General features: G+C 59.1%; 1 protein-coding gene across 1 annotated transcript; it reads left to right on the forward strand.

The window, feature by feature from the left end:
* The first annotated feature begins 6,501 nt into the window (after positions 1 to 6,501).
* On the forward strand, positions 6,502 to 22,625 carry PLXNA3 (plexin A3). The gene is made up of 33 exons (XM_032757850.2): positions 6,502 to 6,625; positions 8,396 to 9,016; positions 9,336 to 9,875; positions 10,375 to 10,557; positions 11,676 to 11,804; positions 11,875 to 11,975; positions 12,235 to 12,358; positions 12,441 to 12,597; positions 12,686 to 12,785; positions 13,039 to 13,153; positions 13,303 to 13,503; positions 13,711 to 13,807; positions 13,944 to 14,134; positions 14,226 to 14,371; positions 14,441 to 14,561; positions 14,667 to 14,803; positions 14,914 to 15,084; positions 15,348 to 15,441; positions 15,523 to 15,762; positions 15,847 to 15,990; positions 16,069 to 16,303; positions 16,386 to 16,528; positions 16,605 to 16,861; positions 16,965 to 17,031; positions 17,125 to 17,271; positions 17,358 to 17,517; positions 17,681 to 17,784; positions 17,990 to 18,086; positions 18,298 to 18,488; positions 18,728 to 18,897; positions 19,391 to 19,603; positions 19,765 to 19,915; positions 20,886 to 22,625. The coding sequence occupies exons 2-33, from the start codon at positions 8,423 to 8,425 to the stop codon at positions 20,979 to 20,981; spliced, it is 5,616 nt and encodes a 1,871-aa protein (XP_032613741.1). The 5' UTR covers positions 6,502 to 6,625; positions 8,396 to 8,422; the 3' UTR covers positions 20,982 to 22,625.
* The last annotated feature ends 1,604 nt before the right edge of the window (positions 22,626 to 24,229 follow it).

A 24,229-nucleotide genomic window follows, 5' to 3' on the forward strand; every position in this document is an offset into this window, starting at 1 on the left:
CTGGAACCAGATAAGGTCACCAAGGATCAGTTTGTGCCAGGGGTGGTCACCTACTTTGCTCACCCGGGCCTCGTTCCTGGGGGTTGTGTGTGTAGAAAACATTTTGTTTTGTTTGTTTTCCTCTCTGTTTTCTACACACACAGCCTTGGTGACCTTACCTGGGTTCCAGGCAGAGGGAACACTCAGTCTGGGTCAAAGGTGAGCTGGAGGCCGGGTGCGGTGGCTCACGCCTGTAATCCCAGCACTTTGGGAGGCTGAGGCGGGTGGATCACTTGAGGTCAGGAGTTCGAGACCAGCCTGACCAACATGGTGTAACCCCGTCTCTACTAAAAATACAAAAATTAGCTGGACGTGGTGGCAGGTGCTTGTTATCTCAGCTACTCAGGAGGCTGAAGCAGGAGAATCGCTTGAACCTGGGAGGCGGATGTTGCAGTGAGCCGAAATCACACCACGGCATTCCAGCCTGGATGACAAGAGTGAAACTCCATCAAAAAAAAAAAAAAAAAAAAAAAAAAAAAAAACGAGCTGGGCTGGAACAAGGGGAAGCTACCTTTTTCCCTCACGTTCGCTGTCCAGCAGAAGCCGTGTATTCAGGCGGTTCCCATGTCAGCATGGAAGCCAGTTCCTGCAATGTCCCCAGCAGAGATGTGCTTTTCTTCACTGCCTGTGGCTGCCCCTGCTGGCCCTCACCTTTCTCGCACGAAAGGTGCTGCACTTGCATACTGTTCCAGTGTCCGTTAGCGATATATCCCAATACTCGGCATCTTTCCACATGGGTGCATAGAGACCCTCATTCTCTCTTCAGCTGCAGAGTCGGGATGGCAGATATTGGCCAACTCCACTCCTTAGGGCCTGCCCACTTGGCAGCCCCACGGGCAGGATGAGGGCCGGCTCCCCCAGCCTTGCCCACACAGTGCCCTCACTTGCCGCCAGGAGATGCATGCCAAACTGAGATGGAGACATGGTTTCTCAGCATGGGGTTTTGTTTCTTCTTTGTGTTTTTAATTTTTTCAACTGAGGACAAATTCACAGAACAGAAAAGTAGCCATTAACCACTTTAAAATTTACAATTTGGTGGCATTTGGTACATTCGCATTGTTGTGTGACCATTGCCTCTCTCTACTGGAACATTTTCATCCCCAAAAGGAGATCCGGTGGTTATTCAGCAGTCTCTCCCCATTCCCCCACTCCCCCACTCCCCAGGCCCTGGCAGCTGCTAATCTACCGTCTCAATGGATTGGACTGTTCTGGAAGCTTCACATCAATGGAATCATGCAATACATGACCTTTTGTATCTGGCTTGTTTTTCTTAGCATCATGTTTTTGAGGTTCATGGCTTACTTTTTATAACTAACTGAGTCGTAGTCCATTATCTGTGTACACCACATCTTGTTTATCCATTCGTCCATGGATGGGCATTTCAGGTGTTCCTACCTTTTGGCTATTGTAAATAATGCTGCTATGAACATTCGCGTACAAGTTTTTGTTTGACCTTAGTGTGGTTTTTAATTTGTGTTTCTCTTTTCACATGTTTAAAAACTATGTGCATTTTATTTCTCCTGCAAACTGTCTATTCCTGACATTTGCCCATTATTTGTATTGTTGGTCTTCTTGGTTTTTTTTTTTTTTTTAAATAGAGACAGGATCTCACTATGTTGCCCAGGCTGGTCTTGAAATCTTGGGCTCAAGCGATCCTCCTGCCTTGGCCTCTTGTTGGTCTTTTTTATCTAGAAATCAGTCGGGTGCAGTGGCTCACACCTGTAATCCCAGCACTTCGGGAGGCCGAGGTGGGCAGATCACCTGAGGTCAGGAGTTCGAGACCAGCCTGGCCAACATGGTGAAACACCGTCTCTACTAAAAATACAAAAATTAGCCGGGCGTGGTGGCGGGCACCTGTAATCTCAGCTGCTCAGGAAGCTGAGGCAGGAGAATTGCTTGAACCCAGGAGGCGGAGGTTGCAGTGAGCCGAGATCGCACCACTGCACTCCAGCCTGGGTGACAGAGCGAAACTCTGTCTCAAATAAATAAATAAATAAATAAATAAATAAATAAATAAATAATATGTAGAATCCTGGGTACCTTCCATGTATGAGAGAGAGTACCCCTTTGTGTTATACAGTGCAAATACTTTTCTTCGTTTTTCATTGATTTGATGGTGTTTTTTAGACACGAGAAGTTTATTTTTAGCTAGTTGGACTCTTGTCTTCTATGCCTTCTGGGTTTGAGGTCATAGTTAGAAGGTCTTCTGGAAGTCAGTGTTATAAAGGAAGTGATTGGAGGCTTTTACCAGGAGCAAGAGATAATCTTGACTTAAGTTTTCCAGTCACTCTTGTAGCAGTGTGGCAAAGGGACTGGGGGAGGGCAAGCATGGGAGGCCAGTGAGGAGGCCACCACAGCAATCCTGATGAGAGGCTGGTGGCTTGGACCAGGGTGGGGACAGAAGATCAGCTTCTGGATAGATTTTGGGGGGAAAGCCAACAAGATTTGCTGATGAATAGGACATGGAGTTTGAGAGAAAGAGAGGAGTCAAGAACTCCAAGACTTTGGCCTGAACAAGAGGAAGAACCTTTACTAAGATGCAGGGCATGCAAAGAGAAGCAAGTCTAGGGTGAACAATGAAGGCTTCGCTTGTGGAACTGGTATGTCGAGATGCCTGTTAGATCCAAGCAGAGCTTTGGATCTATGAACCTGGAGCCTGGAGTTCACAGGACAGCTTGAGAGGATCCTGGATCCTCTGGATGCTCTGGAACTAGAAAGATCGCCAAGGGAATCAAAGGGCAACACCTGCTCATCTGGTCAAGCCAATGGATGAGATGACAAAGATGGGACTGAGGCCAGGCACAGTGGCTCACGCCTGTAATCCCAGCACTTTGGGAGGCCTAGGCAGGTGGATTGTTTGAGCCCAGGAGTTCAAGACCAGCTGGGCAACACAGTGAGACTCTGTGTGTATAGGAAATACAAAGATTAGCTGGGTGTGGTGGCACACACCTGTAGTCCCAGCTACTTGGGAGGCTGAGGTGGGCGGATCACTTGAGCCCAGGAGGTGGAGACCAGCCTGGGCAACATGGTGAAACCCTGTCTCTACAAAAAATTCAAAAATTAGCCTGGCGTGTGGCTGGGCGCGGTGGCTCACGCTTGTAATCCCAGCACTTTGGGAGGCCGAGGCGGGCGGATCACGAGGTCAGGAGATCGAGACCACGGTGAAACCCCGTCTCTACTAAAAATACAAAAAAATTAGCCAGGCGTGGTGGCGGGCGCCTGTAGTCCCAGCTACTCGGAGAGGCTAAGGCAGGAGAATGGCGTGAACCCGGGAGGCGGAGCTTGCAGTGAGCCAAGATTGCGCCACTGCACTCCAGCCTGGGCGACAGGGCGAGACTCCGTCTCAAAAAAAAAAAAAAAACAAAACAAAAACAAAACAACAACAACAACAAAAATTAGCCTGGCGTGGTGGCTTGCACCTGTAGTCCTAGCTACTTGGGAGGCTGAGGTGGGAAGATTGCTTGAGCCTGGGAAGGCGAGGCTGCAGTGAGTGGTGTTCACGCCACTGCACTCCAGCCTGGGTGACAAAGTGAGACATTGTCTCCAAAAAGATCATTATACGAAAATCAATTTTTTAAATTTTTTTGAGATAAGAGTCTTGCTCTCTCTTGCCTAGGCTGGAGTGCAATGGCATGATCTTGGCTCACTGCAACCTCTGCCTCTTGGGTTCAAGTGATTGCCCCCGTCCCCAGCCTCCCGAGTAACTGGGATTACAGGTGCCCGCCACCATGCCTGGCTAATTTTTGTATTTTTAGTAGAGATGGGGTTTCGTCATCTTGGCCAGGCTGGTCTCAAATTTCTGATCTCAAGTGATCCGCCCACCTCTGCCTCTCAAAGTGCTTGGATTGCAGGCATGAGCCACCACACCTGGCCAATCAATTGTATTTCTATACACAATCCAAAATGAAATTAAGAAAATAATTCCAGGCCGGGCGCGGTGGCTCACGCCTGTAATCCCAGCACTTTGGGAGGCCGAGGCGGGCAGATCACAAGGTCAGGAGATCGAGACCATCCTGGCTAACATGGTGAAACCCCGTCTCTACTAAAAATACAAAAAATTAGCCGGGCGTGGTGGCGGGCGCCTGTAGTCCCAGCTACTCGGGAGGCTGAGGCAAGAGAATGGCGTGAACCCGGGAGGCAGAGCTTGCAGTGAGCCAAGATTGTGCCACTGCACCGCAGCCTGGGCGACAGCGCAAGACTCTGTCTCAAAAAAAAAAAAAAAAATTCCATTTATAAGTGTCAAAAAAGAATAAAATACTTATTAATAGATTTTTTTTAAAAGAAGCATGAGATTTGTACACTGAAAACTACAAAACATCATTGAAAGAAATTCAAGACCTAAATAAATGGAAAGACATCTGTATTAGTCATGGTTCTCCAGAGAAACAGAACCAACAGTACACACACACACAGTTTATTTTAAGGATTTCGTTCACACAATTGTCGGGGTTGACAAGTTGGTGTGAAATTTGTAGGACAGGCTGACAGGCTGGAAACTCGGAGAATTTCTGTGTTCCAGTCTTTTTGTTGTTGTTGAAATGGAGTCTCACTCTTGTTGCCCAGGCTGGAGTGCAATGGCACAATCTCAGCTCACTGCAACCTCTGCCTCCTGGGTTCAAGCGATTCTCCTGCCTCAGCCTCCTGAGTAGCTGGGATTACAGATGTCCGCCACCATGCCCAGCTAATTTTTGTATTTTTAGTAGAGATGGGGTTTCATCATGTTGGCCAGGCCGGTCTCAAACTCCTGACCTCAGGTAATCTGCCTGCCTTGGCCTCCCAAAGTGCTGGGATGACAGACATGAGCCACTGCGCCTGGCCTGTGTTACAGTCTTGAGGCAGAATTTCTGCTTCTCCAGGAAACCTCGGGTTTTGCTCTTAAAGCCATCCAACTAAATGGATGAGGCCCACACACATTATCAAGGGTGATCTCTTTTACTTAAATTCAGTTGAGGGCCGGGCATGGTGGCTCATGCCTATAATCTCAGTACTTTTTTTTTTTTTTAGACAGAGTCTTGCTCTATCTCCCAGGCTGGAGTGCAATGGCATGATCTTGGCTCACTGCAACCTCCCCCTCCCAGGTTCAAGAGATTCTCCTGCCTCAGCCTCCTGAGTAGCTGGGACTACAGGCACATGACACCATGTCCGGCTAATTTTTGTATTTTTTGTAGAGATGGGGTTTCGCCATGTTGGCCAGGCTGGTCTTGAACTCCTGACCTCAGGTGATCTGCTCACTTCAGCCTTCCAAAATGCTGGGATTACAGGCTTGAGTCACTGCACCCAGCATATCCCAGTACTTTGGAAGGCTGAGGCAGGAGGATTGCTTAAGCCCAGGAGTTCAAGACTAGCCTGGGCAATGTAGCAAGACCCTGTCTCTCTCTACAAAAATAGGAAAAGTTAGCCAGGCGTGGTGGTGCTTGTCTGTGGTTCCAGCTACCTGGGAGGCTGAGGCAGGAGGATCCCTTGAGCCCAGGAAGTCGAGGCTGCAGTGAGCCCTGATCCAATGCCGCTACACTGCAGCCTGGGTGATAGAGCGAGACCTCAACTTGGGGGGAAAAAATCTGTCTATCTATTTATCCATATATATGTTTAATAAAAATGGGCAAATGACTTGAATAGACATTTCTTCAGAGATCATATACAAAAGGCCAACAAGCACATGAAAAGATGCTAAACATCATTACTCATCAGGGAAATGAAAAGGAAAACCTTAGCGCGGCGCGGTGGCTCACACCTGTAGTCCCAGCACTTTGGGAGGCTGAGGCGGGAGCATCGTTTGAGCCTGGGGCGGTCGAGGCTGCAGTGAGCTATGATCTCACCACTGCACTCCAGCCCAGGTGACAGAGCGAGACCCTGTATCAAAACAAAACAAAAAAAGAAAAGGAAAAAGAAAGCAAGGGAAGGAAGAAAGCCCTCGGTTCAGGGTCGCCGGGGAAGGGGCTGGTTTGGACGGCTGTCGCCGCCAGCCCTCCGGGTTAGAGACCGTCGGGGGCGTGTCTTGAGCTGGGGGCGCGGCTCCTCGGCGGGAGTGCACCTGGGAGGCCGGGACCAGCGAGGCCGCGCCTCGGTGGCAGGTGACCCCCCGGGCGCGTCTCCGAGAGCCAGGGTGGGGCGAGGCGGGCGCGCGCCCCAGGCCCGAGGGGGTGTGGCGCGGGCGCGCGCGGGTTCCGGGGTCGCCGGAGGCGGCGGGCGGCGAGCCGGGGCTCGGGGGAGGCGCGCGCCGCGGACGCGGCCATCGAGCGAAGGGGGTCCGCTGGCAGGGCGGGTCCCCCTTCAGGTCGCGGGGCCGGGGCTGCGCGCGAGGTCCCTGGCCCCAGGGAGCAGCGGCCCCGCCTGCGTCCCCTGCCGCTGCGTCCCGCTCGGCCGGGCGTCCCCAGGCGCCCCCGCCCCGCGCGGTGGTACGGTCCGGGTTTAAAAAGGCTCCGGCGGCCCCCGGGCCAGCCCAGTGTGTGGGCGGCGGCGGCGGCTGCGCGCGTGGGGCCCGGGGCGCGGGGCGAGGCCGTGGGGGCGCGTGAGCGGGGCCGCGGTGGGGCTCGGAGGCGCGTCCACGTGGCCAGAGGGCGGCCACCCGGAGCCAGCGGAGGGACAGGTAGGTGGCCGTCATCTTCGCCGTCCGTGCGGGGCCAGCCAGCTCGGGGCCCGGGGCTCCAGCAGCCCAGGGGTCCGGCAGCCCGGGGGTCCGGCTCTGCCTGTGGGGGTCAGGCCCTATCCCTGCCCGTTGGCGCCGGCCTGCCCGGCCCCTTGTGCCCCGCGTGGTGGGGACGTCAACCCAAGACCAGCCCCCTGCCCAAAGAGGACCCTTTGTCGCAGGAGAGCGGCCCCTCGGAGGATCAACGCTGTACTTCCCTCCCGCTAAGGGCTCCGCGAGTCCGCCGAGGGGTGCCCTGATGGGGCCCGGGCAAACTGGACCAGCAGCACGGTGGGGGGTGTGGGGGGTGTGGGGGGCGGCCGCTGGACCCCAGTCTCTGCGTGGGGCTGCCCCTTCCTCAGGCTCTCTGCTGGCCCAGCTGTACCTGTGATGCCCGAGGTTGCCACTTACAGGTGGGGGCTGGGCCTGAAATTCTGCCTCCCCAGGTCTCACTCCCGACCTGTCCTCAGCCTGTCCCTAAGGCTTGTGCTCCCGGGATGTAGAGGAGGTGAAGACAGGATGTGGCCTCTCTTTTCTTTGGCCTTCCTTTCTTCTCCGGCTGTTGCATGAGGGGTCCAGCTGACAAAAGAGCCCTGGAGAGGTGATCAATCTGAGCTGAAACTTTGCAGTTTCAAGCTGGGCCTGCTCCTTGTTCCTGGCAAATGCATTATTTTTCCTTTCTCTCTCCTGTGCCTCCTTGGTTTGGTTCCCTGCACCGCCCCCCCCCCCCCCCCCCCCCCCGATCTAGCAGAGCAGATGCTGGGAAAGGCCAGGCAGGAGGCCCTCCGGATGTGGGACCCGAGATGGCGCCCCCCGGCCTCCCGTCCTCAAGCTGGCACTGAGAGGGTAGCTCTGAGCCCTGCCCTGTTGGCTGCCACGACACTGCTCTGCTGTCTTAGCAGCCTGGGGCTGACTGGGTGTGGCCTGGGGACTAAGTGCCAGTCCCGGCACTGTCCCTGTGGCTCCTGCCCTGTCTCTCCAAGGCCTTGACTGTATTTGGGGACATTGCTCCTCCTTTTGTAAGGCTCCTGGGCCCCCTGTACATTCCCTTCCCCAGTGAACCTCTGGGTCTGGAGGGGGAGCCGTGCAGGCTGTGGCTGAGCAGAGCTTGACTGATGTGTGTCTGGGTGCGTGGCTGAGGGGCAGGCGCGACTTGGCTTTGTGAGGCCCTTGTCAGGGAGGCAGCTGGGGCCCCTGCAGGGGACGTGGTGGTGCTGGATCCTGCATCAGGCCTCCATTCCCCAGACCTCTGTCCCAGGGCCCCTGGTGGCAGTGCCACTCCAGGTGCTGTTCCTTGCCCTGCCCCTCTCCCCCAGCTTGCGATTGTTCTGCCCCTGCCTCCCTCTCGCCTCAGCTCAGGCGTTGGGGGCAGCCCAGAGGCCTGGGGCTTGCTGTTCTTTGCTGTTGGTTGCCCCGGGCTCTGAGATGTGGCATCTGGGGTCTCAGTTCCGGAGGGCCTCCTGCCTGGCCTTTCCCAGCATCTGCTCTGCTACCCGTTTGGGTGTGGCCCAGCTGAGGCGAGGCCTCCTGGCTCCTTTCCAGCACAGGGGCTGAGGGACGATTGATGGCCCCCAAGCCTGCCCTCGCTGGCTGCTCACTCATGCGCCCTGGCAGAGGCCCCTCCTCTCTCCCTGTCGCGGTGGCCATCTGGGGCTTTGGGGGGGTGGTGGGTGAATGGCCCAGCCCTCTGTGGCTCGAGGCCTCTGACTCCCACACACCGTCTCTCCCTAGGCCTGTCCCCAGGCGCGGCTGCCGGCCATGCCCTCTGTCTGCCTCCTCCTGCTGCTCTTCCTTGCCGTGGGGGGGGCCCTGGGCAACAGGCCCTTCCGTGCCTTCGTGGTGACAGACACCACGCTTACCCACCTGGCTGTGCACCGGGTGACTGGGGAGGTGTTCGTGGGCGCAGTGAACCGAGTCTTTAAGCTGGCCCCCAACCTGACTGAGCTGCGGGCCCATGTCACGGGGCCCGTCGAGGACAACGCTCGCTGCTACCCGCCCCCTAGCATGCGTGTGTGTGCCCACCGCCTGGCCCCCGTGGACAACATCAACAAGCTGCTGCTCATAGACTATGCGGCCCGCCGCCTGGTGGCCTGCGGCAGCATCTGGCAGGGCATCTGCCAGTTCCTGCGCCTGGACGACCTCTTCAAGCTGGGTGAGCCGCACCACCGCAAGGAGCACTACCTGTCGGGGGCCCAGGAGCCCGACTCCATGGCTGGTGTCATTGTGGAGCAGGGCCAGGGGCCCAGCAAGCTGTTCGTGGGCACTGCTGTCGACGGCAAGTCGGAGTACTTCCCCACGTTGAGCTCCCGCAAGCTCATCAGTGATGAAGACAGCGCGGACATGTTCAGTCTCGTGCGTGAGCCCTTCCTTCCCTCCTTCCTCCACCCAGTCCTGGCTCTGCGTCCCCGAAGAGCCCTGTTCTGAGAGGGGACTTTTCGGCTCCTCAGTGTCTGGGGTGCAGACAGGTTGCGGAGGGTGGGATGACAGCCTGAACCCAGGTTGCGGGGGTCCCCTGTGTGCAGGGAGGCTGGTCACCCTGCCCTCTGCAACCTTTCTGGCCTGGGCCTCTGTGGTCATCCGGGCGGGAGGGGGATGCAGAGGGAAGCTGGCGGTGGCCCGCGATGTTGGCACAGGGCCTCACCCGATGCTGTTTCCTCCCCCTGCTCCCCAGGTGTACCAGGATGAGTTTGTCTCCTCCCAGATCAAGATCCCCTCAGACACGCTGTCCTTATACCCTGCCTTTGACATCTACTACATCTACGGCTTCGTCAGCGCCTCCTTCGTGTACTTCCTGACGCTGCAGCTGGACACCCAGCAGACGCTGCTGGACACAGCGGGCGAGAAATTCTTCACATCCAAGATCGTGCGCATGTGCGCGGGGGACTCAGAGTTCTACTCATACGTGGAATTCCCCATCGGCTGCTCCTGGCGCGGCGTGGAGTACCGCTTGGTGCAGAGCGCCCACCTGGCCAAACCTGGCCTGCTGCTGGCCCAGGCCCTGGGCGTGCCAGCCGACGAGGACGTCCTCTTCACCATCTTCTCTCAGGGCCAGAAGAACCGGGCCAGCCCACCCCGGCAGACCATCCTCTGCCTCTTCACCCTCAGCAACATCAATGCCCACATCCGGCGCCGCATCCAGTCCTGCTATCGTGGGGAGGGCACTCTGGCCCTGCCCTGGCTGCTGAACAAGGAGCTGCCCTGCATCAACACCGTGAGCCCCTCATCACCCCACACTGGTCCTCTGCCCTGTCCCAGGTCTGCCATGCCCGGCGTGGGCTCATGGCCAGTCATCCTGTCCCAGGCTTTGCCGTGGCGCTGGGAGTGGCACCTTTGCCCTCCCACCTGTTTCTCCCTTCCAGGGATCCCTGCCCTCTCCTTCCCTCTCTCTGGCCTGCCCAGTGCCCCACTTCTGCTTCCATTCCCAGCTCGTTCCTCCTTGCTCTGTCTCCTGGTTGCCCCTTGTCTTGAGTCAACAAGAGTCTTGTGGGCCCAGGCTTCACTCCTCCCTCCCTGCTGTCCCTCCTCTGTCTCCCTCCGCAGCCACCAATTTCCTGGAGCACCCTAGGGCGAGCAGTCAGGCCTCGCTGGAGGGGTCCGGGTTCTAGATCCCGCTCTCTTCTGGGACACAGGAACTGCCGGCCTCCATCTGGCTGCTGTGTGCTTGCGCCTGGGAGTTTTGACTCTCACGGGTTCCTCGTCTGTTTCACCAGCCCATGCAGATCAACGGCAACTTCTGCGGGCTGGTGTTGAACCAGCCTCTGGGAGGCCTGCATGTGATTGAGGGGCTGCCCCTGCTGGCCGACAGCACCGATGGCATGGCCAGCGTGGCCGCCTACACCTACCGCCAGCACTCTGTGGTCTTCGTTGGCACGCGCAGCGGCAGCCTGAAGAAGGTGGCCAGAGCCCTGGGCATGTGGGGATGGGGACAGTCTCAGATACGGGACAAGGCTGGTGGTAGGAACACACGGGAGAGCCCTGAGGACAGGACAGGACAGGAGAGGACACGGCTGGTGCAGGGAGGGAGATTTCCGTGCCTGGGTCCCAGGCGCTTGGCCCTGCTCCTCAGGTGGCCCCTCGGCCACCCACCCTCACCATTGCCAGTTCCCACTGTGGACTGAATTGCCAGCTTCGTATGGCTCTGAGGACAGAGAACAGACCTATTGTGGGGTCTCCCTGCCACGAGAGCAGGGCTGGGGCTGAGCCGGCATTGCTGGGTCCTCTGTTGAATGAATAAAGGCCCCTCGAGCCTCCCTATCCCTGGGATGGACCCACTCGCCCCTGCCCTCTCCTTGGCTCAGTACTTCCCATCCTTCCCCTCCTACCCAAAATGTCACTTTCCCAGAGAGGGCTTTCCAGATCCATGCTCCCGCAATGGGCCCTGGGGCTGCAGCTGCTTCCATTGGGGATCTGGGGGTAGCTTGGCATGAAGGGGGAGATGAACTCCTGGGCACTCAGGTACGTTCTGAATAGGTAGGAGTCGGGGGACTGCAGTGCTGTCATCCTGCTTGCCTCATAGATGCAGTGCCATCCCCCAGGAGGGCAAGGAGTTGGTCTGGGGGTACAGGGAAGGGTTTGTGGAGAAGGATGATGAACTCTCCTGGCCCACTTGCTCTGTTCCTGGGACCCTCTTTTCCTTTGTAGCAGCTTTGTTGAACACGTACCATCCAATTCACCCATTTCAAAGTGCACAGTTCAGTGGGTTTCTGTGGATCTGCAGAGTGGCACAACCATCGCCACTACCTCATTCCCCTAATCGATGCCATCTTCTAGCTCTTCCCCTCCCCTGCATCCCGACCCTGGGCAACACGAATCACTCTGTCCTTCTGTTTGCTGAGGGCATGTTCTGGCGTCGGCACCCTCCTTTTTCTGGCCTCAGGGCTGTGGGTGTGAGTGCTGAACCCCACCAGGCCCTGACTTCAGCTGAGCCACAACCTCCAAAGTCTCTGGCTGGAGAAGACAATGTCCCAGGTGCAGGAGGCTGTGGTGGCATCAGGCTGGTCTTGTGGCTCAGGTGCGGGTCGATGGCTCCCAGGATGCCCACCTGTATGAGACAGTCCCCGTGGTGGATGGCAGCCCCATCCTCCGAGACCTGCTCTTCAGCCCGGACCACCGGCACATCTATCTCCTGAGTGAGAAGCAGGTGGGCCTGTGGTGGGTGGCGGCGGGTGGTGGGGTGGGGGCGGGCTGGGTGCTGACGTGGCTGTCCCCAGGTGAGCCAGCTCCCGGTGGAGACCTGTGAGCAGTACCAGAGCTGCGCAGCCTGCCTGGGCTCCGGGGACCCACACTGTGGTTGGTGTGTGCTGCAGCACAGGTGAGGGCGGGGGCCCCTGCTCGGGGAGTTGGAGGGCCCCACTGGCCAGGGGGAGCCAGCCACACCCAGCCGTGCCCTTGCGGCCTCCCCTGCCCTCCTCCACTTTCTCCAGCTAATGAGTGGAACCTCCACTCCGAGTGACGTCCCTCGGGCCCCAGGGGACGAGGCCAAGGCTCGCTGTTGCCTGGCACTGTGAGCTGGACAGGCCTGGGCCCTCCCGGGGCAGTGGCAGGACTGGCTCTGGCCCGACCCCGTGCAGGTGCTGCCGCGAAGGGGCCTGTCTGGGCGCCTCTGCCCCACATGGCTTTGCTGAGGAGCTGAGCGAGTGTGTCCAGGTGCGGGTCCGGCCCAACAATGTATCAGTGACATCGCCTGGGGTACAGGTGAGCAGCTTGGGGGTGCTCAGCTGGGTGTGCACATGTGTGCTGGGAGTCCGCCCTGCCCTGAGCCCTCTGCTTCCCCCAGCTGACCGTCACCCTGCACAATGCGCCAGACCTCAGCGCGGGCGTGAGCTGCGCCTTCGAGGAGGCGGCGGAGAGCGAGGCGGTCCTGCTGCCCTCCGGTGAACTGCTCTGCCCCTCACCCTCCCTCCAGGAGCTCCGAGCTCTTACCAGGGGGCACGGTCAGTGGGTTGGGGCTGCCCAGGGTGGGGCATGGTGGGGCCTCTCCCTACCCCCAGAGAGTTCACGGCCACCCCGGGACTGCTGCAGGGGCCACCCGCACCGTGCGGCTGCAGCTTCTTTCCAAGGAGACAGGTGTGAGGTTTGCCAGTGCTGACTTTGTCTTCTACAACTGCAGCGTCCTCCAGTCGTGAGTACCTGGCACAGCACCCGTCCCTACCCCTGGGGATAGAGGGGACCTCCGGGACAGGCGACACCTTCAGGGCAGCTGTTTCTGGGGCATCAGGGGCTAACTGTCAGGTCCTGATAGCCCCTGACATCCCCACATCTCTCTGTCCCCTGATATGGCTGCCTTCTTCCTTCAGTTCCCGATGTGTCCTATTGGGGAGCAGTGAGGGGCAGTGCAGCCTCCTCTGTTATTTCTGAAGCCACTTCCCCCCCAGGTGCATGTCCTGTGTTGGCAGCCCTTACCCCTGCCACTGGTGTAAGTACCGCCACGTGTGTACCAGCCGCCCCCACGAGTGCTCCTTCCAGGAGGGCAGGGTCCACAGCCCTGAGGTGAGGCGGGCGCCGCGTGCGAGGGGCTGGGCTCTGCGGTGCGGGCAGGGCCACCTGCTTCTATGTGTTCTCGGTTTCTTTGAGCCTTCTCCGGGCTGGGCCTGGACAAGGGTGGCCCTGTGTGCAGCTGACAGGCGCTTTCCCCCCAGGGCTGCCCTGAGATCCTGCCCAGTGGGGACCTCCTGATCCCCGTTGGGGTCATGCAGCCTCTTACCTTGCGGGCTAAGAACCTACCTCAGCCGCAGTCGGGCCAGAAGAACTATGAGTGCGTGGTGCGGGTACAGGGGCGGCAGCAGCGGGTGCCTGCCGTGCGCTTCAACAGCAGCAGTGTGCAGTGCCAGAACGCCTCGGTGAGATCCCGCCCGCTGCCTCCCTTCGGGGTCTGGGCTGTGGCGTGGTGTGGATCGTTCTTGTCTATGCCCAGCTCCCTGGCAGGGAACTCTCTTGAGTCTCCTGCTAGGGATTCCTGTACCTGGACGGGGGGGGGCAGCTGGCAAAAATCTTGGGTAGGGGTTCTGTACATCTTATCTGGGGTCCCGTGGGTTCCTTTCTTCTAGTACTCCTATGAAGGTGACGAGCATGGTGACACCGAGCTGGACTTCTCCGTGGTCTGGGATGGAGACTTCCCCATAGACAAGCCTCCCAGCTTCCGAGGTGAAGGCACGGGCCAGGGAGCTTCTCTCCTAAGGCAGTCGGCACTGCTGGGGTCGGGTCTGGGGGCCCTAGTGCTCCCCACTTTCCGCTTTTCTGCCACTGCCTGCTCCGTCAGCAGTGCCTTCTGTGCCTGCAGCCCTCCTGTACAAGTGCTGGGCGCAGCGGCCCAGCTGTGGCCTCTGCCTCAAGGCTGATCCCCGCTTCAACTGTGGCTGGTGCATCTCAGAGCACAGGTGCCAGCTGCGGACCCACTGCCCGGCCCCGAAGACCAACTGGATGCACCTGAGCCAGAAGGGCACCCGGTGCAGCCACCCCCGCATCACGCAGGTTAGCCTTCCTCACCGCCCCTGCCCACTGCCAACTCCCAGGGCACCCGGGAGTCTGAGCCAACTCTCTCACTGCCCATCCTGCTCCGCAGATCCACCCTCTCGTGGGGCCCAAGGAAGGAGGCACCCGGGTCACCATCGTGGGTGAGAACCTGGGCCTCATGTCCCGAGAGGTGGGCCTGCGGGTGGCTGGCGTGCGTTGCAACTCTATCCCGGCCGAGTACGTCAGTGCTGAGAGGTGAGTGCGGCTGTGTGGGTGCCCGGGCCGTATGTGGCCTGGCTGGCCCTGACGCTCTCTGAGCCCTAGGATCGTGTGTGAGATGGAGGAGTCGCTGGTGCCCAGCCCGCTGCCGGGGCCCGTGGAGCTGTGTGTGGGTGACTGTTCAGCTGACTTCCGCACGCAGTCGGAGCAGCTCTACAGCTTTGTGGTGCGTGGCTGCTGGCCCTCCCCCTTCCTGTCCCTTCTCTCTCCCGCAAGGGGAGTGTGGAGCAGCCCGGCCCGGCTCCTCCCCTCAGGGCAGCTTCTCCCGCAGACCCCAACGTTTGACCAAGTGAGTCCCAGCCGTGGCCCGGCGTCAGGGGGCACACGGCTCACCATCTCAGGCAGCTCTCTGGATGCTGGCAGCAGGGTCACAGTGACTGTGAGGGACAGCGAGTGCCAGTTTGTAAGGTGGGCCGGGGCCCTGCCAGCTTTGGGTTGGGCATTGTGTGGGGGGCCATGGGGACGGGTGGCTGAGGGCCCTGGGCCACCCGCTCCAAGCACCCTGCTTGCCAATGTAGGAGAGATGCCAAGGCGATCGTGTGCATCTCACCTGTCTCCACCCTGGGCCCCAGCCAGGCCCCCATCACACTCGCCATTGACCGGGCTAACATCTCCAGCTCCGGGGTCATCTACACCTACACTCAGGACCCCACCGTCACCCGCCTTGAGCCCACCTGGAGCATCATCAAGTAAGACCCTGGAGGACTGGGGAGCCTGGCAGTGTCCAGAGGGCTCAGGGACTGGGTGGTCTCTGAGCTCCGGTGGGGCCCCTCCTGGAGCCTAGGCCCTCATTGGTAGAGGGGGTAGAGCTGTCCTGGCTACACAGTACCCGGCACCCACTAGGTGATCCAGGGTCAGGGAAGGCCTGGGCTGCCATGGCAGCCTCGATCACTCTCCAGGGCTGGGTGGGTGCACTGGAGGAGGGAGCCTGAGGCCCCTGCCCTGTCCCTAGTGGAAGCACTGCCATCACTGTGAGTGGGACCCACCTGCTGACGGTCCAGGAGCCCCGGGTCCGTGCCAAGTACCGCGGCATCGAGACCACCAATGTGAGTACCAGCTGCCCTGCCCCACCCCGACCCTGCAGCCTGTGGCTTCACGTGCCTGGCTGTCCACCTTTGTCCCCACAGACATGCCAGGTGATCAACGACACTGCCATGCTGTGTAAGGCCCCTGGCATCTTTCTTGGGCGGCCCCAGCCTCGGGCGCAAGGCGAGCACCCTGATGAGTTTGGCTTCCTGCTGGACCACGTGCAAACGGCCCGCTCCCTCAACCGCTCCTCCTTTACCTACTACCCTGACCCCAGCTTTGAGCCGCTGGGGCCCTCTGGCGTGCTGGACGTCAAACCGGGCTCCCACGTGGTGCTGAAGGTGCGGCGGGTTGGGGGGGGGTGGGGGGGTGGGGAGGGGCGGGAAAGTGGAGAGTCCTGGGCTGACGTTGTCCTCCACCCCCAGGGCAAGAACCTGATTCCCGCGGCAGCCGGCAGCTCCCGCCTCAACTACACTGTGCTGATAGGAGGCCAGCCGTGTTCGCTCACTGTCTCGGACACACAACTCCTCTGCGACTCACCCAGCCAGACTGGCCGGCAGCCTGTCATGGTAGGTGGGGATGGGGAGACCCCCTGGGCAGCCCAGGGTGGGCGTGGTGGTCAGCTCACCTCAGGTCTGTCCCCACAGGTGCTGGTGGGTGGCCTGGAGTTCTGGCTGGGCACCCTGCACATCTCGGCAGAGCGGGCGCTGACCCTACCGGCCATGATGGGGCTGGCGGTGGGGGGCGGGCTCCTGCTGCTGGCCATCACGGCTGTGCTGGTGGCCTACAAGCGCAAGACTCAGGATGCGGACCGTACCCTCAAGCGTCTGCAGCTGCAGATGGACAACCTGGAGTCCCGCGTGGCCCTGGAGTGCAAGGAAGGTGCCTGAGGCGGGGCGGGATGTGGTGTGGAAGCTGGGGACCTCCCTCCTGCCCGCTCATTCCCTCTCTCCACCCCCCCCAGCTTTTGCAGAGCTGCAGACAGACATCAATGAGCTGACTAACCACATGGACGAGGTGCAGATCCCCTTCCTGGACTACCGGACTTATGCTGTGCGCGTGCTGTTCCCGGGCATCGAGGCCCACCCGGTGCTCAAGGAGCTGGATGTGAGCCTCTGCCCGGCCTGCCCCCCCATTCCCTTCAGGGCTGCCCCCACCCTCTGAGACCTCCTGCTCCCCACAGACGCCACCCAACGTGGAGAAGGCCCTGCGCCTCTTTGGGCAGCTGCTGCACAGCCGCGCCTTCGTGCTTACCTTCATCCACACGCTGGAGGCCCAGAGCAGCTTCTCCATGCGCGACCGCGGCACCGTGGCCTCGCTCACCATGGTGGCCCTGCAGAGCCGGCTCGACTATGCCACGGGGCTGCTCAAGCAACTGCTGGCCGACCTCATCGAGAAAAACCTCCAGAGCAAGAACCACCCCAAGCTGCTGCTACGCAGGTACCTGCCTCGCTCTATCCAGGCCACGCCTTTGTCCTGCCTGGCCCTCCCCCCTGCCCAAGCCCCACCCCTGCCAGGCCCGAGCCCCCTTCTCTTGCCCTAGGACAGAGTCAGTGGCTGAGAAGATGCTTACCAACTGGTTCACGTTCCTGCTGCATAAGTTTCTGAAGGTGCGCCAGGTGGGCGGGTGGCGGGTAGGTGGTGGCAGAGGACCGGCCAGTGATCAGGCGGGCAGCCAGCTGTGCACCTGTCCCTGGCCGCAGGAGTGCGCTGGGGAGCCTCTCTTCCTGCTTTACTGTGCCATCAAGCAGCAGATGGAGAAGGGCCCCATTGATGCCATCACGGGCGAGGCACGATACTCCCTGAGCGAGGACAAGCTCATCCGGCAGCAGATCGACTACAAGACCCTGGTGAGCGCAGGGCCGGGCGGGCCAGAGGTGTGGGCGCAGAGAGACGCCTCGCCCCAGACTGACACTGGAGTCCACTTTCCCCTCAGACCCTTCACTGCATGTGTCCGGAGAACGAGGGCAGTGCCCAGGTCCCAGTGAAGGTTCTCAACTGTGACAGCATCACCCAGGCCAAAGATAAGCTGCTGGACACTGTGTACAAGGGCATTCCGTACTCCCAGCGCCCCAAAGCTGAGGACATGGACCTGGGTGAGGTCCCCGCCCTCTCCTCCTGGCTCCCACTCATACCCTCCTGTGCCGTGTGACCTCCTTGGGCTCTCCCGCTCCCCACCTGAACCCTGTTCCCTAAGAGGAGTGGGCCAGGGACTTGGGGGCTGCCAGCGTAATCTTAAGGGCTGTCTGTGGCCCACAGAGTGGCGCCAGGGCCGCATGACTCGCATCATCCTCCAGGATGAGGATGTCACCACCAAGATGGAGTGTGACTGGAAGAGGCTCAACTCACTGGCCCACTACCAGGTGAGGGGTTGGGGCCCATTCCCCCCTAGGGCCACCTGGGAGCCAGGACCCTGCCTTGAGCTGCAGCAGGACACAGGAGCAGTGGCCCTGGCTCCCCTCGCCCTTCTCCCTGGACTCGTGGGCTCCCCTCCTGGGTGGGGGTGGGTGGGGGCTCCTTGGCTTCTCAGCTTCCTGCACTGTCCCCCTCTGTCTCTGGGGCCTCCAGGTGACAGATGGTTCCTTGGTGGCACTGGTGCCCAAACAAGTGTCTGCCTATAACATGGCCAACTCCTTCACCTTCACCCGCTCCCTCAGCCGCTACGGTAGGTGTCCTCAGTGTGGTGGCCGTGTGCCCTTCGAGGCTGCTTAAGCCGTCCCAGGGAACCCCCACTTCCAAGTGCCGTCGATCCTGTGGAGTGTAGACAGAGGGTCGGCCAGTGAGGGCAGATGGGTCCCCACACGCTGCTGAGCTCCCGGGAGAGTGGGGCAGGGGCCAGATGGTGGCCTAAGGGTCACATGCGTTCTCTGCTCCAGAGAGCTTGCTCCGCACAGCCAGCAGCCCCGACAGCCTCCGCTCACGGGCACCCATGATCACGCCTGACCAGGAGACGGGCACCAAATTGTGGCACCTGGTGAAAAACCACGACCATGCCGACCATCGTGAGGGGGACCGTGGCAGCAAGATGGTCTCCGAGATCTACCTGACACGGCTGCTGGCCACCAAGGTGTGGGCCTGCCTCTCGCCACCTTGGCCTCAGCCCAGAGGTTGTCCCGGCCTTACAGGGGAGGGGGCCATGGATCATTTGCTTCCAGTGGGCCTTTCTTAGGGTCTTTGCTTTGGGAACTCTGAGCCTTAGAGAAAGGCTGTGTCTGTCTGAGAGGCCACTGGCCCCTCCATCTGTCCTGCTCTGGGGACATCCCGACCTGGCTCCCTCATAGCCTGTGACCTCTCTGCCCCACACAGGGCACACTGCAGAAGTTCGTGGATGACCTCTTTGAGACGGTGTTCAGCACAGCCCACCGGGGCTCGGCCCTGCCCCTGGCCATCAAGTACATGTTTGACTTCCTGGATGAGCAGGCGGACCAGCGCCAGATCAGCGACCCCGACGTGCGCCACACCTGGAAGAGCAACTGGTATCACCCCGTGCTGGGCTGCCAGCAGCCTGTCTGGAGATTGGTGGGCGGAAGATGCTGGTGGCTCTGCTGGGACCCAGGGCCTGGAGTAGCATCCAGGCAGGAGCGAACGAGGCCTGGCTTGGGGTTGACACTGACAGTGCCGTCAAGCCGAGGGGCCTGTCGCGTCCGGTTCTGGAGCTGGACTGCCTGGGTGGGTGGGGTGGTGGTGGTAAGGCCTTTGCCCTCTGGGGTCTTGCACCAGATAGAGATGCTGGCGGTCGGTCGCAGGTGGTGAGAGCGGTGACAGGAGAAGCTGCGGAGGGGGTTGAGACCTATTGGGAACAGAAGGTCAGCAGAGACTTAGAGGAAAGGCTGTTCACCCTAAATGTGTTGCTCTCACCATCTCCGGACAAGATGTGAGCCGGCCCGACAGTAAAGAGATGTGCACATGGGAGGGGCCCCTTGGGGCTAACTGGGGAGCCTCAGGCGCATGTCCCTCTGTTGTCCACAGCCTGCCGCTGCGCTTCTGGGTGAATGTGATCAAGAACCCCCAGTTCGTGTTCGACATCCACAAGAACAGCATCACGGACGCCTGCCTGTCGGTGGTAGCCCAGACCTTCATGGACTCCTGCTCTACATCCGAGCACCGCCTGGGGAAGGACTCCCCCTCCAACAAACTGCTCTATGCCAAGGACATCCCCAACTACAAGAGCTGGGTGGAGAGGTGGGCTCCGCCCTGCTGTGGGTGGCAGAGGGCAGGACCTGCCCCTCCCTGTGTGAGGCCAGCCAGCTACAGGCAGGAAGCCCGGGGGCTGGCCGGGCAGTGAGGGCAGGGGTTCTAGTTTTTGTGACATTGCCCAAGTGACATACTCAGGGTCCCAGCAGGTATTATCGAGACATTGCAAAGATGGCATCCATCAGCGACCAGGACATGGACGCCTACCTGGTGGAGCAGTCCCGCCTCCACGCCAGCGACTTCAATGTCCTGAGTGCACTCAGCGAGCTCTATTTCTATGTCACCAAGTACCGCCAGGAGGTGTGCTTCATCCCCACAGACTCCCAGTTACTTGGTCCTGAAGGTGCAGCCAGTGACAAAGGCAGGAGGGTTGGTGGGGGTTGGGGACAGAAGGGACACAGAGCCTATTTCTTAGATTGTTCACGGTCTCTCCCCTGACCAGGGCCCGGGGCCGGCACAGGTGATGCTCTCTGGGATCACAGGTAGATGCTGGAATTTGAGGGACCCAGGAGATAAGCCGCTGGCTGGGTACAAAGTGGCCACTGGGCAAAAGTTAAAGGGCCTGAGCACTGGAAGGGATGGGTCAGGCTTTGTGATGAGAAATGGCCGGAGGCAGGAGGACACAGAGGTGTGGACTTCAGGATGGAGTCTGGGCTGGACACATTTGCGAGCCTGTGGATGGCATTTAAAGCCCTGAGCCTGGATGAGCTCACAGGGAAGCCTCGAGTGGGTGTGGAGGGAGAAGCGGTCCAAGCACTGAGCCCAGGGCCCCAGGACACGAAGAGTGGAGGCGAGAGGAGGGGAGGGGAGGGGAGGCGCAGCAGCTAGCAGGGAGGATGCCCGAGAGCTCCTGGTGGGGTCTGGCAACCTGAGCCAGTGAGGACCCCTCACAGTTCCGTCTTCCAGTGCTGCTGCTGGTGAAGGATGGTGACCTGCAGAACACTCACTGGGTCTGGCGAGGGTCACGGGGTCCTGGCGAGGGAGGCTTGGGCTAGGAGGTAATGGGAGGGGGAATCCAGCACGGCGAGTCCAGAGTCCAGGTCACTCTAGGGAGAGGCTGCACCCTAGCCGTGGAGAGGAGGAGGAGAAGGTGCTGTCGTCGAGGGGCATTTGGGGCTGGGGAGAGCTGGTGGGTTTGTACAGGGGCTGCGGGGGAGGATGGAGGGGTGAGGCGTGTGGGAGGGAGGAGCCCAGCTGGGAAGTGGGGACTTTGCATGGCAGGAGCTGCGCCCCCTACAGAGCCTAGCTCCAGGGGACCCCTCTCCCCCAGATTCTCACGGCTCTGGACCGAGATGCCTCTTGTCGGAAGCATAAGTTGCGGCAGAAACTGGAACAGATCATCAGCCTCGTGTCCAGCGACAGCTAAGGTGGTGGAATCGGTGAGGAGGGGGCTTCTCAGTCCTGTGCCGTCCTCCCATCCAGGGGAGTGGCTGGCTCAAGCCTGGGTCCCGGGGCTGAGCCCTGGATTGGGTATCGTGCGGCAGGTCACCCTGGCCATGATGCCCCCAGCACACCCAGGCCCCCTTCATTAGTGCCTTGCTTTGGGCCCTGTAGGGGGAGGGGTGACAGGGCGAGCCCCCACGCCAGCAGCAGCAATACCCCCACCCTCCTGCCCTGTGCCCAGGTGTTGGGACAGCCCCACCCTCCCTGCTATTTATATCCCTCTGTCTATTTATTGAATCGAACTTCGCCTCCGTCTCCATCTGTAAATATGTGTCCCCCACGGGATGTCGCCAGCCTCACTCACCTGCCTTTCCTTGAGCTGTCCTGGGCCCTGCCACCCGTCTGGGCTCCTTTCTGTAGCATTATCAGCCTCGGTCTGGCCTCTGGCACCTCACCCTTGCCATGGCTGACCCCACCCATGCCAAGGCAGGGTCACGGTACCAGCAGCACTTGGGGTGAGGCCTCCAAAGCTTCCTCAGAATTCTGGCTATGCCATGCTGGGCCACAGGGTCCCCCTCAAGCATCTCGGGGCCCTATTCTCTCTGAGTACCTGGAGGGCTGGACTCAGGCTTGTGCCAGGGCCTGACTTGGGCCTGGGGGCCCTAGAACGCTCCTCCTCCTGAGCCTACCTACTGCCAGACGTCCTCAGTGTTGTCTGCACCTGCTCCGGCTCCTTCAGCCACCCCATTCAGCGCCCGCTCCGTCCAGCGCCCGCCCTATGGGGCCAAGGCAGCCGTGCCTTACTACTCTGTGTCTTCTGCCTCCTCTGAGGAATCTGGCCCTGTCTCACAGTCCCAGACCCCCCGTTCTCTCCTCTTTAGTTGCATGAGTTTTTCTTTGTTCATGGAATGTTTTTTCCTGATTAAATGTTGGGGAAATGCCGTCCACGTGGGGCTCTGTCCTTGGGGCAGGTCAGTAGACCTGTGGACGCTGTATGAGCTGGAGCCCACTATGGGAGAAAGGACCACTCCTTGCAGGGTCGCAGAGGGTTTGGGGAGGTCCAGGGCCATGCCCGACCCATCAGCAAACCCCGGTGGCTCTACCTTCAAGACAGATTCAAGATAGATAGATAGATTCTCCTCCCTTCCACCACCCCCACCCAGCTCTCCCGTGCCATCGTCTATCTCTGCCTGGATGCCAGTCTCCCTGCTTCTGCCCTCGCTCTCTTCAGCCTATTCTCAGCGTGGGAGGCAGAGAGATCCTGTTATGATATAAGGTGGATCATGTTGCCTCACTGTTTAGAACCCTCCGGTGGTTTCAGCTGCAGCCAACTCCTTCAAAACCTGACAGTTGTGTACTGTCGAGGTTGTGGCACCCATCATGGTGCACCTACCAAAGTCTTACTCCCAGGCCTGTTAAGTAATGCAGGTGGGGAGAAGGTGACATGCAATTTATTACTTTTTTTTTTTTGAGACAGTGTAGCTGTGTTGCCCAAGCTGGAGTGCAGTGGCAAGATCACAGCTCAGTGCAGTCTCAGACTCCTGGGCTCAAGTGATCCTCCCAACCTCAGCCTCCTGAATAGCTGGGTGTGTAAGTGCACTCTATTATGCCAGGCTTTTTTTTGTGTGTGTGTGTGTGTGTGTGTGTGTGTGTGTGTGTGTGTAGAGATAAATTGCCACTATGTTGTTCAGGCTGGTCTTGAATTCCTGGCCTCAGTGATCCTCACCCCTCAGCCTCCCAAAGTATTGGGATTACAGGCGTGAGCCACTGTGCCCGGCCAGGTGAGATGGAATCTTATTTTTACTTTTTATGGTTTTTTTTTTTTTCTTTGACGGAGTCTCACTCTGTCGCCCAGGCTGGAGTGCAGTGGCGCGATCTCGGCTCACTGCAAGCTCCGCCTCCCGGGTTCACGCCATTCTCCTGCCTCAGCCTCTCCAAGTAGCTGGGACTACAGGCGCCCGCCACTACGCCCGGCTAATTTTTTGTATTTTTAGTAGAGACGGGGTTTTACCATGTTAGCCAGGATGGTCTCGATCTCCTGACCTCGTGATCCCCCCGCCTCAGCCTCCCAAAGTGCCGGGATGACAGGCGTGAGCCACCCCGCCTGGCCTTTTTTTTTTTTTTTGAGACAGGATCTTGCCCCGTTGCCCATGCTGGACTGCAACTCACTGCAGCCTTGATGTCCTGGGCTCAAGTGATCCTCCTGCCCCAGCCTTCTGAGTAGCTAGGATTACAAGTGCTTGCCACCATACCCAGCTTTTATTATTTTTTTTCTTTAGTAGAGATGGAGTCTTGCTGGTTTTGAACCTCCTGCGTGCAAGTGATCCTCCTGCTTTGGCCTCCCAAAATGCTGGGATTACAGTTGTAAGCCTCTGTGCCCAGCCAAGTGTCTTTTTTTGTTTTTGTTTTTTTTTTGAGATGCAATTTTAAATAGGGTGGCTTGGACAGCCACCTGAGTTGGGTTTAAAAGCTGCCAGCTCCAGCCGTCCAGCTGTGGGGCCACGGTGCCAGACAGTGGTGGTGGTTGTAGGACCGTAGGTGTTTACCAAAACTAGACATGTCCACGTAACAACCAACTGCACAAATAAGGAATAAAATAATAAAGAGAAGGACGTGTGAGGCAGGACTGGATTGTAGCCCAGGATAAAGAGAAGTTGCGGGATGACAGCTGTGCCATCGGCCCAGACAGAACCATGTGGACAGAGGACAGAGGATAAGGGATAATATCAATATTACCATCATATGATAATGACAACTAAGCCACAGGAAAACAAGGCCGTTTTTAACCTCAGGGGAAATCTCTCAGAAATGGATGGAATCTAACAGAAGCATCATGAGAGGAAGAGGAAGGGAAACAGAGCTAAACTGGGGCCAGGTGTGGTGGCTCACACTTGTCATCCCAGCACTTTTGGAGGCCCAGGCGGGAAGATCACTTGAGCCCAGGAGTTCAGGACTAGCCTGGGCAACAAAGCAAGATCCCCTCTCTACAAAAAATAAAACATTAGCCAGGCATGGTGGTGCATGCCTGTGGTCCCAGTTACTCAGGAGGCTGAGGTGGGAGGATTGCTTGAGCCTGGGGACCAAGGCTGCAGTGAGCCGTGATTGTGCCAGCCTAGGTGACGGAGCCAGACCCTGTATCAAAAAAAATAATAATAATTAAAAAATAAAAGATCGGCTGGGCGCGGTGGCTCATGCCTGTAATCCCAGCACTTTGGGAGGCCAAGGCGGGTG

This window comes from Hylobates moloch, unplaced genomic scaffold (genome assembly GCF_009828535.3).
Source record: "Hylobates moloch isolate HMO894 unplaced genomic scaffold, HMol_V3 SCAFFOLD_7, whole genome shotgun sequence".
NCBI classification, from domain to species: Eukaryota; Metazoa; Chordata; class Mammalia; order Primates; family Hylobatidae; genus Hylobates; species Hylobates moloch.